Below are 21162 nucleotides of genomic sequence, written 5' to 3' on the forward strand. Positions count from 1 at the left end.
TTCGCGTTTATCTTTCGGCTTAAATGATTAATTTGTAAGCAAACCTTCTTACATCTTACATAGATACAAATTGGAACTCGAAATAGGAATGGAATTTCTATTTTTAATCTGTGTATTACTTGTGATACAAAATGGCCGAAAGAATCCACCTTTTGGTAACTCATCATCTCATATTTGAAAGAATAAAAAACAATACATTTATGGCATGACATCTAATAAATCCCAACAGCGATTTATACCAAAGAACCGGTTTAAACCGGTAAACCGTTAGTCGAACCTTCCGAAACGTCTCAGCATCAACATGGTAACATGTGTGACAGAATATACCAAGTCTTGCTAAAAGTCACCGAACATTCAGGGGTCTAATTGTGCAATTAATGAAATGTAAGGAACGGTCATAAAACTGGTCATCGGGCCGTAATCGCAGGCCGATTGATCAAAGTTTTCGGATAAATCACAGTTTCCAAACGATCTGTTACACAAGGATTCTTGTAATTACCATAATTCGGAAACTTAATAATTATATTCTTAAATTTTTGGTAGTAAACGGTCGAATGAACAACCTCAAGGTAAGTGCTCACTTACCCTTGTTAATGTAATTATTTTAATAGTCTAGCAATATCGTAGAAGGTATTTGCCCAAAATTGAGGCATTATCGGTCATGTAACTCGATTAAATCCAAAACAACAATAACCTCGATTACCAAAAGATATTTTCCCTTACGTAAGATACGCTGAAACCATAAATTCCTTTGACTTAATATTGTTCATTAATTTAATTACAATTGCGACCGACGTTTGGCAATTTAGTCACAAATTGTCGAGATACAGGAGTTTAACATTCGTGATATATGTATTATGTTATTTAATAAAATTAGTATCCACATTATCTTGGCTAATTTCAGTTGACTGGTTTTTATTGAAAATGTCCTTCATTGCATTGGTGAAGACAGCATATATTACATATATTTTTTACTCGTCATGTATTCTACCGTCAAATACTGTCTGTTGTTGTTTTGTTTTGAAAAGGATGATTGAATCAGTATAACAGGCCCAAGTGACAATACCTCAGTTCCAAAGGTTGGTGGTACATGGAAATATCTTCGTCTGACTATAAATACTATATGTAAAAAAATATTATTATAAAAGTTAAAGCAATAACTTAGAACTTAAGCCCATTACACCATGAAAAAAATAAGATATAAGAAACAAGAAATAAGGAATAGCGGAATCCAGCGATGGCAGCACTTTTAATCAATTCATAATCCAAAAATAAGGAATAAAAAATAAGAAATAAGAATAAAATTTCCGTCGCGATGGGAATTTGTTTCTTATTTCTTTAGCCAGCCATTTTTTCAACGAAGTGTTATAAAAGTAACAGCAGCACATAACTAGTGTGATTGGTTGAATATTGTAGCCTATCGCCTATTGTGTTTCGGTTGCTGTGCTATTCCTTATGCCTTATCTCTTATACCTTATTTTTTCATTGTGAAACGGGCTTTAGTCTCAACAGAAACGGATTTGGTTGATCTTTACTTCACGTACAGTGAATAAAATTACTACTGACACTGAGTTATGACGCACATTGTAGTTGTGTAATTTATCTGAAAATACCGTGATGTGTTTATAATAAATATATTAAAACAAAATATAAAAGATATTTAAATATTTAAAATAAGAAAATTTCTTGACAGGGAAACATATGAATAAAAAACAACGACTCGTCTTCATTTTCCACTTTATTTTCACAAGATCAAGAACATCAACAAATCTCTTAATAATTACAGTAACGAAGATCTACAGTACAGTAGCAGCATCTGTGCCGACATATTTACAATTTAAGCTCTTTGGCCTGTACAAAAAAATAATATACACAAAAAAAAACATTAAAAATAATGTGAATAAACTCGCAAATCAATGTCAAGGTAACGAATTTAAAATTATTAATAAAATTTCAACGAACCATCTGAAAATAGCTTTAAAAACTAATATAAGAGTGCTTTAATGCGATACGGCTCCATACATTCCGTCGAATACTGCGATCGGTTTTATTGCTAAAATTTACACGAAATATTATATTTTAATTTTAACAAATTCCACAATATAAATCTACGTGTCGATAAAGAAACATTTAAACGTGATAAGAGAAGAAATAATTTGGTACGAACGCGTTAATCATTTACACACCAATCAAAATTCGCTCCAATTACGTGAGCGATAAGACATAAATCGCGATGAATGTGTCTTATATATCGACACCGCGGAGCTATTCTGTAAAGCTGCGTTCACACAAAATGTAACATGGCAACTTTTCTGTTGTCAACACTTATTAGTTAATACATTTGATGTCTTATAGTAATTTTGTGAACATTTCCCCAACAAAGTGCCAACAATTTAAGTGAAAACTCGTTTGTCACTGAATCTCGATAGCCATATTAGGTGACAGCGCTTCTATCACATTGAATGTCACGTGACACTTTGACATATCACACGTACTAGTTCATCGACATTTACAGAATAACTCCACTGAACTGAACGCACAAGAGAATCTATCCTAATTGCAATTTACCGTAAAGTACGAAGTACTACAACAACGTTTATAGGCCGGGGAACTTTCTATATAGTTTAAGTAATTCACCTCCCGGCCTATAACGTTGTTAATATAAAGCGTAGACTACGTAGAGCAGGCACAGAAGGGTTCAGTACATTTGGCTTATACGGGAAACCTTAGGAATATCACATCCACTATAATCCCTTGGGGTCAAATCATTATAAAAGCAATGGAATGTCTTTTTTTATTTACCTCGATACTTTGAATTCGATTTTTTTTTATTACAAAGATATTATTGATATACGATTCGATACATATCGAATGATAATAATAATCGATTGTTTTGAATCGAATAAAAAACGATCGAGGTAAATTGTTATTACAACTTATTACCAATACCCAAGGGATGTTAGGAAAAAAGCGACATTAATTACCACTAAATAATTACACTAAATTTTTAACCTACGAATAGCGTTGAGCTGAGATCTTGTATACTAATTCAATAATTTATTTTACATCTAATAAAAAAATTTACTATATCTACGTCAAAATCGATAATCTATCGAAACGGAATCGAATAAAGAGAATCGATGCGTCTTTTTATCGTGAAAATTTTCACTAGAAAGTGATGTGAAATCTGCGTTCCGATAGAATATCGATCGAAAATATCGACAAATTCGAATCGTTCCGATATTTAATATAAACATATTGTGATGCGTTTCATAGTTGTTTAACGACATTTGTGATATGAGAGACAGGGTTGATATAAAATTGAAATATATTCTTTAATTGTTACAAAGTTCATTTATCAATCATTCAACCAATAGAACAGTGACGTTTGAATTGTAATCTAAAATTTCACTTTCATTATGTAGAAGTTCACAATAATTTCAAAATTTCTGTACTTTATTCCACGCATTGTTCAATTCGATGAAGGACGATACAATAGTTAAAAAATTGTTTAAAAAATCGAAGACAAAGCATTCGAAATCGACAAATCTATAACAATTTAATAAGTGTCGTAAAAAAATTTGTGAAAAATACTTAGTAGCGATAATCGTAGTAATAAAATTATATTAAATCGATAACGTCACATCACATCACTGAAACTCGAATATTTGTGCATAGATTAAAAATTTCAATACAATATTTGTCGCATTATTTGTTACACACACATAAAAAACCTTTTATTCAAGCAACCCACACATTGGAGCACCCCGGTGGAATAACCTCAAAACATCTTCAAACCTCAGTCCAGAAGTGGGACATTTACATAGATTTTTTCACATTTGTTAAATTAAATCTTATCATTTCTTTTTATAAATATCGATATATAAAATCAATATTTGTGAGAAAATATAAATATGTAATTAAAAATTGATTTCAATCAATATATTATGTAAAATATAAACAATATTTACATATTAAATTGAATAAATAAAATTTCCCCATTTCAAAAGAAACACTATGTTATTATTGTGATCATATAATTATTTAACGATCAATGACACTGGACAATTTATATTATGAAAAATTCACATTTTTTCCGCTAAAAATTTAAGGCTTTAAATATGTATTTTGTTGAGGGGGTTATTTATTAAACAACGATTTTAAAATCGATGACATATAGAGACAGTGTTTAGTTATACTCCCATAAGCTTGCTTTGCTTTCTACGTAACGTAACCTTAAAAGTGTATGTTACTCATTCAAATCAATTCTATATAAAGCTGTGTGCACACTTAAGTAGATAATTTTGTATAGATTGAGTACAAAAAGTGGCAGCTTTGACCATTAGGTACTATAAGAACAGAAATGCTTTCATTACAAATGACCTTGCCAAGTTATATCATTACAAGTTTTTTTTGAGAATAAAAATTACATTGAATTGGCATTTATATTCCTTCATATAACCACAATTGAATTAACTATTTACGCAATTATGTTCCTTGACATAACTGCAATTGAATGAACTGTGACAAATATTTAGCTGATGTGTGATACTCAAAACAAACATATTACTTATTTGGCATTAAATGAATAAGAAACATTAAGATCTAGTCGCTGAGAGTCTTATCTGATGTCTGACCACTGATCAAGTGATAAGACCTTGATGATGATGATCGAACTGGTTTTAATACAAACTTTTAACAACAATGTATCAATTTCAAGAAATATCATCTCCTAATTTATTTCAAAATTAAAAGGACAATATTATGATACAATGTTACATAAGTTGGAAATACTGTTTACTGGGTATACAAACACTGTTCCCTCTCTATCTGTCATCATTGATTTTACATTAGAAAGAAGAAGACAGAATTATTTAATCTTCATATGCAACATTTGCATCGTACATTCAATCAGAGAATGGACAGAAATTTCTTTCAGCAACTTATCATTGAAGTCTTTACGTGTTTAAGTAATTTTAATATATATAAACATATTATTTTTAAAACTTTTTAGTAAAAAAATTAGATAAGATTTAAGTATCACTTGTATATTGAAATGGAATAGATATTTTCATCATTTGACCAAAAGAGAAAAATTAAATTTAAAAAAAAATACTTGAATAAATTCGACAAATATAAAATACACGTTTAAAACCGAACCACCTAGATTAGCACTTTCAAACTAAATTAAAATTAAATGAGCACCAAAAATAATAATTTAAAAATTTAGTACATATAGTATAGTTCAGCACCTTGGTACTATTAAATTAAAAAAAAAAAAACATAATTTTAAATGTTGAGCTACCGGTAGATCAACCATCCCTACCTTATCTAAACATCACAAAAAAAATGTACAAGTAATTTCATTCAGTCGAAATTGGCTCAAAACTGAATACTGATATAAAAAAAAATTATAAAGAAATTTGATAATGAACAGCGGCTTTATTTTTTATTTTTTATCTACATAGATTAAATATTTAATTAAAAAAAAAAAAGTGAACATAAAACATTGTGTCTGTAAGAAATAACCTTACAATACTTTATAATCTAATAGCTTTTTTCAAGCTATATTTATACTATTATTTATGCAAATACTATGTGTATACTCGGTGATTTTGGTAACTACGTATGATGAATTATTTAGACATCAGTCGAATTTCATATAGAATTCGATATCAAAAACTTAATACGACATTTATTACATTATATTCTGGTGGCTCATTGATAAAATACTCAATACAGAACATTTAAGATACCTATATATGAGATAATTGAATGAATTACTCCGATCTCAGTCAACTGCATGTTTAAATTATATTTTGTATTAATTACTATTACGTATATAGATTAAATGGTTATAATACATGAAGAAACAATATTTATTTACGTATGCAATGAGTCACCAGTTATCAAACCAAGTTCCAACATCCGAAACTGTACGAACTACAAAAACGTAGAATTATGTTAGAGATAATTACACGATGCTCCCGCACTTGCCGTTGGTTAGCGATAGATTAGGTCCAAGAGGCCTGCCTAGCGTTTGACTGAAGGAATCGAACCCGTTACTCATGTACTGGTTGTTCTGCAAGCCGATTAAAATCTCGACCAGTGCGTTGGATGCGCTCTGCGCGTTCAATAACTCGAAGATTATACAATTACATTCGGGGTCCGGGATTTTCGTACTCTTCGTACTAGAGCTGGAGCTTGTCGAATTTGTTCCGGAACTCGTGGGGGGGTTGGGGTGGAGTGGACAGGTGATCTGAAGGTTCTTCGGGTACTGGGTAGGTATACCCGATAGGTGGTTAGCGGCCGCTCGCGCGTAGAACACGCACGTGTGACCGTCCGCGTCCGGGAAGTTCGGGTTGCCGTTGTGCTGTAAATAGTGATCAAACTTTAGTAATTTTTTCTCAGAGTTAAAAGACTTCGTTGCCTATAATTATGGACCGCAATATTATTATATCTTTGTTTTTTATTTTGTGCTATAGTTTTCGTTAACAAAATAAAATGCTGCCTCGAACTTTTTTTGATTAACCTACAACCAAGTATTTATTTATTTCATGTATGCATGAATAGTATGTTAGTTAGTATGAGTCACTTTATCGGATTATGAGAAACGAAAATAAGGCAAGAATATTGAACTACAATTGATGCATCAATATTTCAGTATGTATTATAAATTCCAGTTAGAGCTGGTTTCGAGCAGCTCGACTACGTGATACTTGTGACGTCACAAGCGCGCCTCACCCATATGAGCAGCTGCGCGGCGGAGAGGTGTCCGGCGGCGGCGGCGGCGCGCAGGGCGAGCGCGCGCTCGTGCGGCGCGGGCGCGCGCGGCGGCGGCGCGGCCAGCAGGCGCGCCAGCGTGCCCACCGCGCCGCGCGCGCCCGCCGCCCGCAGCGCGTCCGCGCCGCCCGCCGCCTCGCTCGCCAGGAACGCGCGCCGCTCGTACTTCAGCCGGATCCATCTGAGAGATACCAGAATAAATATAAATATGAGACAACATCACATACATTACTCTGATTCCAATGTAAGTAGCTGAAGCACTTGTGTTATGGACAATCAGAAGTAACGACGGTACCACATACACCCAGACCCAAGACAACATAGACAACTAATGGTAATCTACATCGACTCGGCCGGGAATCGAACCCGGGACCTCAGAGTGGCGTACCCATGAAAACCGGTGTACACACCACTCGACCACGGAGGTCGTCAAACATAAATACAATCACGTGTCATACAAAACTTGCACATTTTTATTTCATTATTTCGTTCTTTACGTTTATGATTCAGTACAAAAAAGCAACAACGTAAAGATTTAAAAAAAAAAAAAGAAACTATCACATAAACAACAATTAATAACATATTGTTAATGGTATTAATTTTTCAGAAAAATACCTACAACAACATCAAGAAATACTTTTTATATTTTTGAAATTTAAACAATTTCAAGGTTTTAATAAATATAATCAACAACAACAACAAACAACAACAACCTCTAAATTCCCACTGCTGGGCTAAAAGCTTCCTCTCCCTTTGAGAAGAAGGTTTGGAACATATTCCACCACGCTGTTCCAATGCGGGTTGGTGGAATACACATGTGGCAGAATTTCTATGAAATTTGTCACATGCAGGTTTCCTCACGATATTTTCCTTCACCGCTGAGCACGAGATGAATTATAAAGACAAATTAAACACATGAACCAGCGGTGCTTGCCTGGGTTTGAACCCGCAATCATCGGTTATGATGCGCGCGTTCTTACCACTGGGCCATCTCGACTCACAAAAAAATATAATAAAACAATTGAATTGCCTTTCGGTCAATAATATTCGACTCACCGTTCTTTCTCTTCCCTCGTTGAAGTAGCTATGGGCTTGATGTGCCCCCGTAGATCTGATTCCCATATTGAATTCGCTAGAGCATTTCCCATCGTCACCATCACACTCACATGACCCAAGCTGTGGACAATGAACATAACAGTTACCAGCTTATCAACAACTAAGACTTCTAATTTAATTATTATAAAATAGACAAAAACATTGCTTTATGCTCAGACAAATGAAATCATAATTTGATGCATAATTTGATATTTATTTTTATTTCATCAATCATTTAAATAAACTATTAAAATTACAATACAAAAGATATGTAGTACATAGCAAAAACCTTTTTCAAATCATATCAGTAAATCATGAAACAACCATATCTTTAAATACAAAAGAATAAAAATGCATCCTGTCAATATCTCCGTTTTTTGAATAATAATAAAATAATGGATAAAACAAATAGCTTAGCTCACAGCGCTATTAAGACTTGTCTTATAATCATTGGACCATCACAACTTTCTGGGACATTAATAAAACAATTATTTTTGGTATTATTTTTGTTTACAGGTAACACTTACGGCCATTCGTCCAGATCCAAGGATCGCACTCTCGATATGTGCGATCCGAGGTTCCTGTGTATGCCGGAACACTCGATGCATATCAACACGCCCAAGTTTAAGCTCGCCCAATCGGGATCTGCAGATCAAAGTACACAATCATTAAAATAAATAAAATTTAACAATTTATTCATTTATACGGTTTAAATCAGCTGACCATATTTGATCGGATAATCACTTGAGGTTCATTTTAAGTAATTTATATTTTTTTGAAATCAATAGTATATTGCATTTATCTATATTCAAACTTATAATTAACTCAAATAAAATAGTGAATACTCAGTCAGTTCTCAGTGTACTGCACGATAGTGTTAAATGTACATGTATTATATATTATAGCCTGCACTTCTATTATTAATTAGTAGTCATTTTAGGGTGTTGGATGTCATGAATTAGGTAAAAATGTACCCTCTATTCTTCATTGAAGGTCAAGTTTGCTTCATACCAAATTTCATCAAATTCCATTCAGTGCTTTGGTTGTGAAAGGGCGACAAACTCAAACTCAAATAACTTTATTCAATATAGAAGCATAACACTTTCTTATTGATGGTCAACCGGTTCGGATAAGAAAATACCCTGACCTGAGAAGAACCGGCGAAGGAAACTCAGCGGGTTTATGACAGACATACATACAGAGTTACTTTCACATTTATAATATAGATAATAGTCGTAATGTCGAGTGTACCCTGGGCGCCGCAGTCGCAGCACTTGTCGTTGCCCTTCACGCGGCGGATGTAGTACGTGGCGCGCACGTCGCCCGTCGAATTCGCGCCCGTCGGCATTGGCTGCCGAGACGTCTGAAATGTTACAACATGACAGCTTAGATACAACTTTTTTCAATTAATTAATAATTAATTCAACGGTTTTTCAATGATGTTCCATAGCCAATGTCCACTTTGAAGAGGATTTTTTGACGTGACAACGTCTTATAAATTGTTTTGCCGGGTGACACTTCAAGAAACTGCGTTACGCTCCGCTCACGTTATGCGCTCACAATGAGAGCGAGTGAGAGGCTCGCGTCCCTTCCACTCGGGCATGGTTAGCCCGCCTAAGAGCGAGAGAGACAGACAATTAGAATTATTTTACCACTCAAAGTCGTTGTCACGTAAAACTTTCGCCGTATACCGACTTTACAGGGAACCAATTTTTTTTATGGTATAGGTTGGCGGACGAGCATAAGAAATATTAACTATTCCTTATATCGTCAATGTGCCACCAACCTTGGGAACTAAGATGTTATGTCCCTTGTGCCTGTTACACTGGCTCACTCACCCTTTAAACCGGAACACAACAATACTGTTATTTAGCGGTAGCATAACTGATGAGTGGGTGGTACCTACCCAGACGGGCTTGCAAGTTCGAACTGGTTACAGATTCGTAAATTCTTTTAAATATGAATTCAGCATATGAAAATTCAGCGACTGTATGGCGTCTAACTTGATTAGAAAAATGTATCTGTGTTAATTTAATGTAATATTTTTAATGTAGTTTCATATCAAAGTAAAGTAAAGTAGTAAAGTAAAGTAACAGCCTGTAAATTTCCCACTGCTGAGAAAAGGCCTCCTCTTCCATTAAGGAGAGGGTTTGGAACATATTCCACCACGCTGTTCCAATGCGGGTTGGTGGAATGCACATGTGGCAGAATTTCGATGAAATTAGACACATGCATGTTTCCTAACGATGTTTTCCTTCACCGCCGAGCACGAGATGAATTATAAACACAATTAAGCACATATATATAGTGGTGCTTGCCTGGGTTTGAATCCGCAATCATCGGTTAAGATGCACGCGTTCTAACCACTGGGCCATCTCAGCTCCATTTCATATCAAACGTATAATTATTGAGTACTAAAGTTAAAGCTGAATGTAATTCGTTTGTGAGTAATCACAACTCTCATAAACAATGGGTGGGTGTAGTGCCTGCCACCCGAAGAGGTCACAGAGGCAGAGGTAGCGAGAGGCCGGACTCACCCGTCCCTGCAGCGAGGCGAGTATCTGCGCCTCGACGGCTGCGACCCAGGCGTCGCGCTCGGCGGCGCAGGCGGCCGGGGTCCCGCCGGCGCCCACCTCCCACCTCCACCGCTTGCCGTCCAAGCTCACTATTGTGAATTCGCACGACGTCGCGCTTTCCGCATCTGTAATTATATTTTTTTATTTAATGTATTTAGATTATCAAAGAAATACATAATACTGTATCTCAATTTAAAATATTTATGAACTATAGATCGCGATCCGGCTCGAAGGACCAACTAAGTAGAAGTAACTAAAAACCAGCATGAAAACAAGAGAACAAGCGGCTCTCATCATTGCATTCTTTATTACTTGTCAAATATAGAAAAAAAGTTTCTATTTCATTATTCTCATACGCTCTTAATTTGATGGCCCAGCGGTTGGAACGCGTGCATCTTAACCGATGATTGCGGGTTCAAACCCAGGCAAGCACCGCTAAATCATGTGCTTAATTTGTCTATATAATTCATCTCGTGCTCAGCGGCGAACGAAAAAGGAAACCTGCATGTGTCTAATTTCATAGAAATTCTGCCACATGTGCATTCCACCAACCCGGATTGGAACAGCGTGGTGGAATATGTTCCAAACCTTCTCCTCAAAAGGAGAGGAGGCCTTTAGCCCAGCAGAGGGAATTTACAGGCTGTTGTTGTTACTCTTAATTTTCTCTTTTCATTATTATTTTTCTACGTCAATATTAAACACGTCCAACACTATCTAAACATACATTCAGTACAAAGTATCGGCCATACCTTCGTCCCCATCCTTCTTAACGCCGCTGCTCTTCATGCGTCTGTGCCTCTTCTTGACATGCGGCGTGTCCTTGTCGGTGCCGTTGGTACACACGTCCACCTCGGAGGCGAGCGACTGTCGACTGGACGCCGGTTCCTTCATCGTATCGAACGCCGACAATAGCGCTTTATCCGTTGCTCTTGTTGGTTTGTCTTTGTAACCTGGAAGAGAAAAAATCGTGACGTCACCGACCATATAACCGAAAATATAACTAGTTTTGACGGATTTAAATCGCGTATATTAATTATTTTTATCATCCCGACGTTTCGAGCGTTCGTGGTCACGGGTAGACTGAGGTGACATTTGTGTATTTGAAGTACAAAAGAAATATTATTTCTTATTTAAAATAGTATTATTTAGGCGGTAGTTGTAAATAATATTTCTAAATATTTGAAACTAGTTTTATTTCAACATAGTTTTTTTTCGCTTGCGTTAGTGTTGGTTAACACACGTGTTAAGAGATTTTGAGTGTTTACGTTTAGTTCTGTAGTGTATTTTACTGTTAATAGTACTATTAGTTGATATTTGGGTTAGTGGTGTTACTAACATTTATTCATATTGTGAGTATTTGCTGTATTTTAATATTCTGTAGTTTTTAAGTTTTATAATGGAGGTTGATACTCCTCCCGAACCCCCTGATCCAGGTGGCTCAGTAGATTTAGTTCCTGACAATTGTTCTTCTCCTTCTTTACCTGTTTCTCGTAAACGACAAAGTGATAAGGAATCAATTAATTCCGACTCCAACATAAAAAAAACGGTAATTCATCCCACAACCGCAACTCCTTCCATCCAAACGATCTACACCCATCCTTCCTACTCTGAAGGCCCTAAGAGTTACTTAGACAGTGACAAAGGCCCTTTCATTGTTCATGTGTCCCGGGAAGTCTCTGATCCTGCTTCAGGAACTACTATACGGGCTATCAAATTTGGGCAATTTCTACATACTCACAAAATTAGTGGTATTATTAATGATGGTCTTAAAAATGTAGGACGCAATAAAATATCTGTTGAGTTTTCAACAAGCAAGGCAGCAAACTCCTTTCTAGCAAACCCTGTTATTGAAATGTGTAAATATAAAGCTATTGTACCGACTTTCAATATTACTAGAATGGGTTTGATTAAGGGTATTCCCGTGGACTGGACAATGGATGAATTAGCATCATCACTCGAACTTCCCTCTGGATGTGGTGAAGTTTTAAAAATCAGACGCCTTAACAGGAAAACTTTTACCGATGGTGTTATCACATGGGTCCCAACCCAATCTGTGGTTATCACATTTAGGGGGCAAATGCTTCCCAATAAAGTGTTTTCCTATCATACTTCCCTACCTGTAGAAATGTATAAACTTCCTACGATCCAATGCCTGAACTGCTGCCGTTATGGTCACATAAAAACTCAGTGCCGATCACAACCTAGATGTTTTAAGTGCTCCAAATCCCACACAGGTGAGTCTTGTGATGTAAGTAAGGATAACGCCACTTGCTTACATTGCTCAGGTGTTCATTTTACTACGGATAAGGACTGTCCTGAATTTTCACGCCAACAATCCATAAAAATTGTTATGTCCCAAGACAATGTGTCATATATAGAAGCATCCTCAAGGTTCCCTCCTGTTCGTAGATCCTATGCAGAGATTGCAAAAGAGATGTTTACCCCTCCTATATATTCTCCAACTATCCCAAACAAATCTATCCCTTCACCTGTCAGATCCTATCGTAAGACTGTTATAAGTACTCCTCGCCCAAGATCACCGCTTGGAAAAGGATACGATAAACAGGCTCACCAATCCATTGTTAGCAATTGTCCCTCTACTACTCCCAACGGTTGTGCTCTCAACCAAAATACTCCTCTCCCCGTAAATAACAATCCCAACTTCTTGGAAATGTTAACGAAGATACTTCTAAGCATTATTTCAACCTGTAATGATATCCCTTTACCGTCCAACGTTGCTCAAGACTTAGGTCAACTATTCTCAATCCTTAAAAATGGCCCCAATCAGCTTCCTTCAATGGAACTGCAAGAGCGTCCGGCCTAAAAAACACGAACTCCTCTCTCTTATTAATCTCCATAAACCTGTCATTATTGCCATCTCTGAAACTTGGTTGATCCCTGGATCCCGATTCCGGGTACCGGGCTTCTCCTGTTTGAGAGATGACAGGAGTGATGGTTATGCCGGGAGTGCCATTTTTATTCGGCACTCCCTTCCCTTTTCCCAAATCCCTCTATCCCTGTCCAGCCAGCATATTAATGCTGTTGCTGTTAGAGCCCTCAACATCTCTTTTCTCTCCCTGTATATCCCTCATCCTAATCCCGCTTTAATTCCCGAATTATCCGCCATCTTCTCTAATCTCCCTCATCCTATCCTTGTCATGGGGGATTTTAATGCCCACCATACCTCCTGGGGTTCACATTTTTGTGATTCGTTTGCTCTCTTGTTGATGGACAGGTTTGATGATGCAAACCTTTGCATCCTCAATAATGGCTCACCAACTCGTAGAGTATACCCCAACCAAAACCCAAAATCCGTTGTTGACCTATCCCTAACCTCTCCTGCCCTTGCTTCTCAATTATCCTGGAATGTCCTATCATCCTCTTTTGGTAGTGACCACTTCCCTATCCTCCTTTCTTTAAATAACCGATCCATCCCATACTCCAACCCAAATCCTTTATTAAAATATAAATTAAAGCATGTTAATTGGTCTGCATATGCTGAATCTGTTGACGACATGATTGACTCCCTCTTTGTGTCGCAAGACTATCGAAATGTAATCCTTTGCTACGACCTTTTCGTTAATGGTATTTTAACTGCAGCTGATCTCCATTTTCCCAAAAAACACATCTCAAAAAATCATTTGCTTTCCACCCCCTGGTGGGATGAGGAATGCAAACGATTAACTGAACAGAGACTAGAGGCTGAAGAAACATACACTATGTGTATGTCTATGGATAATTTTTACAAGTATCAGAGAATCGATGCCAAATTAAAACGTTTGATTTCTAAAAAGAAAAAAGTCAGTTGGATTCAATTTTGTGAATCCCTGAGCCCTCGTTCCTCTTCCTCTGCAGTCTGGTCCCAACTTAAAAAATTCCGCCGTAGCCTTAACTCTGACAACCCTACCTCAAATACTCCTTCTGAGTGGCTTAACAATTTTGCTGATAAGCTTGCCCCCCCTTTTGTCCCATATGAGGACAGTTTTCTAATTTCTACGCCAGCATCTACTTTGGATGAAATGGATGCCCCCTTCTCTTTTTCCGAACTTCAATGTACACTAAATGGTCTATCCGATTCGACACCTGGGGAAGATGGCGTTCCTTACTCTTTTATTTCCAAATTGAATGATAAAGCTAAACATTGTTTTTTAAATATTATTAACTCGGTTTTTATCAAAGGAATCATCCCGCAACCTTGGAAGTCACAAATTGTTATTCCCATTCTTAAACCGGGTAAGAACCCTTCCGATTGCAATTCTTATAGACCTATAGCTTTATCATCTACTTTGGCAAAGATCACTGAACATCTCTTGAAGAATCGCCTGGAATGGTTAATGGAAAGCAGAAACATACTTGCTCCCTCTCAATTTGGCTTTCGGAAGGGGTCGAGCACTATTGATAGTCTAAGCGTACTTACAACAGACATTCGGATTGCCTTTGCGAAAGGAGAGTACCTTGTGGGAATATTTCTAGACATATCTTCTGCATATGATAATGTCCTTCTTCCGTTGCTCAGGCAGAAAATGCAACAGCTGAGTATTCCACCGAGGATAGTTCATTTCATATGTAATCTGTTAACTTGCAGATCAATAACGGTAAGACACCAACATCTCTCACTTCCCCCCAGATTCGTCTGGAAAGGTCTTCCTCAAGGCTCTGTACTCAGTCCTCTGCTTTATAGCATATACACTCATGACCTCGATTTGTCTGTTAACAACTTTTGTAACATCCTCCAGTATGCTGATGACATAGTTTTATATCATAGATCAAGTTCCGTTGAAAATTTATCATTTCGATTAAACTCTGCTTTGCATTACCTATCCCAATGGCTCTGTGACCATGGCTTGTCGCTGTCGATAGCCAAAAGTCAAGCAGTGATTTTTACGAAAAAAAGACGTATTCCTGCCTTTGATCTGTTTTATGAGGGTCAATGCATTAACTTTGTAGACAAAACAAAATTTCTTGGTATAATTCTCGATTACAAACTGAACGGAATTTCTCACTCCGATTACATAGCCAAGAAATGTGAAAAATCTATTAATGCCCTTAGAGCAGTGTCTGGAGTCTGGTGGGGAGCTCACCCTTATACATTAAAATTGATCTATAACGCAATAGTTCGTAGTCATTTGGACTATGGACTGTTCGTTCTGGATCCTTTTAATAAATCAGCTTCAGAAAAATTAAATAAAATACAATATAAATGTCTCCGTATTATATTGGGTGCGATGAAATCCACCCCTACTAATGCTCTGCAGGTTGAGTGTGTTGACCCTCCTCTACAGATAAGGAGGCAATATCTTTGTGACCGCTTTATCATCAGATTGTTACAGCTACCCTCCCATCCTCTACTGATTAGATTAAACAAACTATCCCACCTTTGTAACCCAGATAATCCGGCATCCCCATTCCTATTAAACAGTTTCCTCAAGTATACCAAACTCCCCCATCCACTTACCACTTTTCCCTCTAATCCTCTTTTTTCCACCTCCTTTAAAGCACTTATTTATAATCCTCCGGTAATAACAAATCTTGGAATCGTAAAAGGTTCCCCTGATGCTAATATCCAATTTCAAACAATTTTTCATCAAAATTGGCCTAATCATCTCCCTATATATACTGATGCCTCTAAGCTCTCGCCGACCGGCTGCGTTGGTGCAGCTTGTTGGATTCCTAAATTTAAAATAGCCCTATTATTTAAATGTCCCCCCGAAACCTCTGTATTCTCCGGTGAGGCCATCGCTTTACTGGAAGCCGTAAAGTATGCCCTGTCACACAATATTCAGCAAACAATTATTTTATGTGACTCACTAAGCTGTCTGTTAGCCATTAAAGAGAATCCTTTTCGTAGCAGATCAAGACTTTCAATCGTTTTTAAGATCAGAGAGGCCCTGTTGTCCTGTCATCAACAAGGGCTACAAGTCCTGCTGGTCTGGATTCCTAGCCATTCAGCTATATCTGGTAATGAGATGGCAGACTCATATGCTAAGATTGCTATCCAATCTGGTACATCTGAGCATTTTGCCAACACATCTCAGGATTTGCTTTCTCTTGCCAAAGCTGAATTGATTAAATCCTGGAATTCTTTTTGGGTTTCATCAAAATTGGTCAAGGGTAAATATTATTCGGCGTTACAACCTGAAATTCCGAGGCGACCTTGGTTTTCATCTCACAGGCACGCTGACCGTTGGGTCACCTCCACCATCTGTCGGTTACGCCTCGGCCATTCATGCACACCTACTCATCTAGCAAAAATCAGAGTTCGTGATCACTCGCTGTGTGAATGTGGCCTAGACGAAGGCTCTGCAACCCATATCCTGTTCCTTTGCCCTAAACTTCTTCGTCCCATTTATGACATCCTCCCTCCTAAAGTCCCTCGCCCTATAAATGTTGAATGTTTGTTGACGTTTGTGTTTAGTCCATTTTGTTCAATCTTATGTAAATATATCAAATTAAATAAAATTAAGTTGTGAATAGTCCAATTTTTCATATTTTATTACATATATAGTTTAGAATACTAACAACTATTTTTTTTTAATTACCCTATTATTAACTCTTAATGTTTGTGTTGTTCTAGGTTAAGGATTAACAAGGAAATTAATACTACTATTCTTGACTTTAAAATTCAATTGAGTTTAGTGTCTCAACCGCACCGATCAATCTCATTCGTGTCTTCTCCATCCTACGTGACATTGGCGAAATAATCTGTGCCCTGCCGGCACAACTAAAAGCCATTAAACTAAGAATTGAATTATTTCAACATAACCAGTTTTAATTCAAGAACTTAATTAAAAAAAAAACTGTATTTAACTTGTCCTTTAACATTAAAAGCAAATAATATTAAGTAAATATGCCTTCGAAGTTTTCACTAACAAACAAGCATTGCTTTCTCAATATTATACAATTTCCACTTGTCAAAATTCACAACAATTAGGCAAGTTGTTGAAGTGTGAAAGCTGAATGAGTAAACAAATGCAAGTATTCACAATGTTAGTATTGATTGTTATTTAAAAGATCATACCTAGAGACAAACCTCCGATGCTGTCATGTATATCCATGCTAGTGTACCCATTGTATCCGGGTACCGTTGTGATAATAGACTTGGATCCTCTTGGTTTCTGACCAGGGACCTTCACTGTCACATACTGTAGTGATATCTCTTTACCATTTACATCCTCCATGTAATCCTGTAAATAGTCACTACATTTTAATCTGTGCTAATATTAGAAATGGGAAATTTAGTGAATCGCATTTGATAAAATTTGGTATGAATCAAGCTTGGACCCATTAATGACATAAATAAAACTGCACGAAAGCAGAGTGCAACAATTGGTAAAAAATATAATATTACAGGCATTTTTTTATACAAAACTGGAGTTTAGAAAATATTGATGAGTTTTGATACTTACATGTAAACTGGGGTGATAAGTTAATCTTCCATCGTCACACAAAGTTACATATTTCTTCTTCCATTCCTTATTCAGTGCTTTACTGCTCTTTTTGTACAAATAGCCCTGTTTTAACGGTATCGCTCTCCCGGACCCGAGCTCCCCATTTTTTAATCTATCGTCCCCCTTTTTCGAAGGCGTGAAGAGATTCGATCTTCTCCTCGACTTTCTGGATGTGGTGGGAGTGGACGATGGTGTGGGTAGGTCTTTGACATCCTTCGATGACTGTAGATTGTCCAAGCAGTGTGGCGCTGTGAACTTGACATTGTTGTTCTCAGTTGCGATGGATACGAGACCTGATGATGATCCGTGGCTGCCGAGTGAGTTGCCCCATCTAGATGAAGTATCGGAGCCATTTGTGCTGTGTATTTCGACAACGTGAGTGGATGATATACCGCTGCTGTTTGACGAAGCGTCGAAAGACGAGGTCCCACGGTGCAGATGATGTGACGACGCGGACAGTGTATGGTGGCCGCGTGGGAGGGAATCCTAAAATAGAACTCAGTATTTTAATAGATGGCCTCATAAAATTATGAAAAAACCAATTATTTTTTTGTTGAATATGTTACAAAACTTAATATAATTTGCTTAAATACTTTATAAAGTAGATATTTTCTTTAGGTTTCGATACTGAAACGAAGAAATCAGTCTAAAAAGATCGACTGGAATACTATATTTTATATTTCATAAAGATAGGCAGACTGGCAAATGGCCAAAATGATTGTTAATCGTCACCCTTAGACATTGGCACAGTAAGAAATATTAACCATCCCTTATTTATCATCCATGTGCTACTACTCGGGAACTAAAATGGTTGGTATCTACCCAAACAGACTTGCACAAAACGTGAACAACTAAATTAGATAAAACTAAATATAGATCTTATTAACGTGGAAATAGATGCTTTCAAATAGAGAATTGACAGATTAATATCTTATAAATTCTTCCAACAGGTTTTCTCACATATTTATCTTCATTCCAACTATTATTTGAATTATAAATACACTTGAATAACTTAGTATTGATTGCATAATTTGTCACTGCAATATTCGATTAAAAACTAAACAGACCAGTTATTAAAAACATTTATCTTACCATAATAGGTTTTAGATTATTTAATTAAACTCATATAGAATATTAAAAAAATATAACAAAGATTAATTCTAGTTTTAAAATATCACACTTATTCTGAATCAAAGATAATTCAGATAAGATTTTATAAACTTTTTCTCTGTTATCATACAGATAACTTTACCATGTGATAAACATTACCTCGAGTTATTGTATTCAAATAATCTCTGTTAATAAAATTATTCAAATAACAAACAAAAAAATTGATTAATTTTCATTTTGAGATGACGCTGTATAATGTTTATTAAATGTATCACTTCAGCTGATGGGCAAGTGGCCAGCTTTATTTATTATTTTAATAATTTCTCTTATCACCAATACACCACCAACATAGGGCACTAAGATGTCATGTTTTTTGTGTATATAGCTAGACCGGCCCACTCAACATTCAAATGAGATCAAAACATTACTAAGAACTGCTGTTATTTATGATATTCCTTAAATAAAAGATTTAAGAGATCATAATGTCACCACACTATTGTGACATACAAACATCAATTCCATAACATTTAATCTTCAACAATTATAATTCATTCATTAAATTTACTATGAATATATTCCAAATCAGCAAAAGCCATAATGAAAGCTAATAAAATGACATTTGGTAACAATTTTGAAGGTGTCTGTCAGATCTGCATATTAGAAGAGTTGGTAGAACACACTTGTATGTTATATCACTATCAAATATCTATTCTATACATTGTAAAGTTGATAACCATACTAGAAACCGTTGTTTGGAAATCCTGTCAATGTACGAAAAGGCATTTATTTCTTACGGAGCCAATGTGTTTGGACAATAGTTGAGTTGAGTAGTAACTAAATTTAAATTAAAATGTTCTACAATTTTTTTAGATATTATTTCATTCCATTTGACCCTTCATACTGATAAATTTTAACTATTTCAACTATTGGAACTATGGGATTTCAATAAAAGTAATTTATAGTAAAATTGAGACTTGATCCAAAAATAGTATATCTTTAATGTTATTTGAAAATTTAAGTATATGAAAAGCTTAATTACTATTATTTTTTCAATGTAACATGTTTATACAATATTTATGAAGTTTACATTAATTGTGAAAGTATTTTAAAATACTAGCAAATGTTAAAAAACCAAAAACTAAATCTTTTATAATACTTTTAACATATTACAACACACTTACAATTCATATGTAATCCCTGATATTAATCTTATCTAGGTAATTATGATTTATTAGTAAATAAGGAAAAATATTATTCTTTTATTTACCTTGATTTTTATAATATAATCAATATTTTATGATACAATATAATAATTCTGGTATGATTCAAATCAACTGATATTTTTTTATTATATTTATAGAAATGAATAACACAAATATATTTGCATTAAGTAGTTACTAAACTCGTAGATTTTTTTTAGTTATAATTTATGTATTACTAGAGTGAATAGTCTGGTTTTTTAAATAAAAAAATGTGTACATCTGTTATTCTGGTATTCAACTTTCTTGTTATAAGTTATAGTATAGTTGTTCATACAACAATAAAAGCATAATATAAGTTTATTGAGTAATTCAAACAAAATTTTATTTAAACTTGATTCACAATCGAAATCAAGCAAATGATCTTGAACCTAAATCTTAGAATGAGCCTTAATGGAGCGTGAAAAACGTTCGCTTCTAAATACAAATAGTTTCTTACCTTATAAAGGAATGTTGAATGGTTATGGCTTGGTGAGTTCGCCACTGGCTGTGGAGTAACCGGCCTCGAACCACCAGACAGACATTGGGATGAAGCTGATAATCTCGTACCGACTATCTTCTGACAAGCTGCAAATAAACACCAAGGTATCACCACATTTGAAATCACCACGCAACGTCACTTTACGATTTTTAATTCAAAACACGAAAACAATACATTCACAAAACGGTAAAGATCAACAGCACGAACATTCAAATTTAGCCGATTTTCGTCGGTCGCGTTCTTCGGCTCTTTGTATATTGTAGCACGAACTCCGACGCCTCAAGCTCGATATTGGCGACATGTTAGATTTAAAGATGAGTGTCTTCTCCATATCGCCATTCAATATTCGATTGTTTTTTCGGTAAGTCATTCGCGAAACGACAGTTTACCAACGGAACGCTGCATATGGA

General features: G+C 35.8%; 1 protein-coding gene across 2 annotated transcripts in view; it reads right to left on the reverse strand.

Moving 5' to 3' along the window:
• Positions 1–4716: 4716 nt before the first annotated feature.
• Positions 4717–21162, reverse strand: part of LOC124532228 (centaurin-gamma-1A) — a 271221-nt gene continuing 254775 nt past the window's right edge. For both annotated transcript variants that reach the window (XM_047107000.1, XM_047107001.1), the window contains exons 6-15: positions 20711–20838; positions 17861–18388; positions 17473–17638; positions 11204–11404; positions 10416–10579; positions 9130–9241; positions 8406–8523; positions 7840–7959; positions 6745–6964; positions 4717–6373 (exon numbers count right to left, since the gene is read on the reverse strand). In XM_047107000.1, coding sequence (XP_046962956.1) covers positions 5975–6373; positions 6745–6964; positions 7840–7959; positions 8406–8523; positions 9130–9241; positions 10416–10579; positions 11204–11404; positions 17473–17638; positions 17861–18388; positions 20711–20838 — 2156 coding nt within the window. In that variant the 3' untranslated portion in view covers positions 4717–5974. The remainder of the gene's footprint in view (positions 6374–6744; positions 6965–7839; positions 7960–8405; positions 8524–9129; positions 9242–10415; positions 10580–11203; positions 11405–17472; positions 17639–17860; positions 18389–20710; positions 20839–21162) is intronic.

The sequence above is a fragment of the Vanessa cardui genome, chromosome 9, assembly GCF_905220365.1.
Source record: "Vanessa cardui chromosome 9, ilVanCard2.1, whole genome shotgun sequence".
Taxonomy (NCBI): Eukaryota; Metazoa; Arthropoda; class Insecta; order Lepidoptera; family Nymphalidae; genus Vanessa; species Vanessa cardui.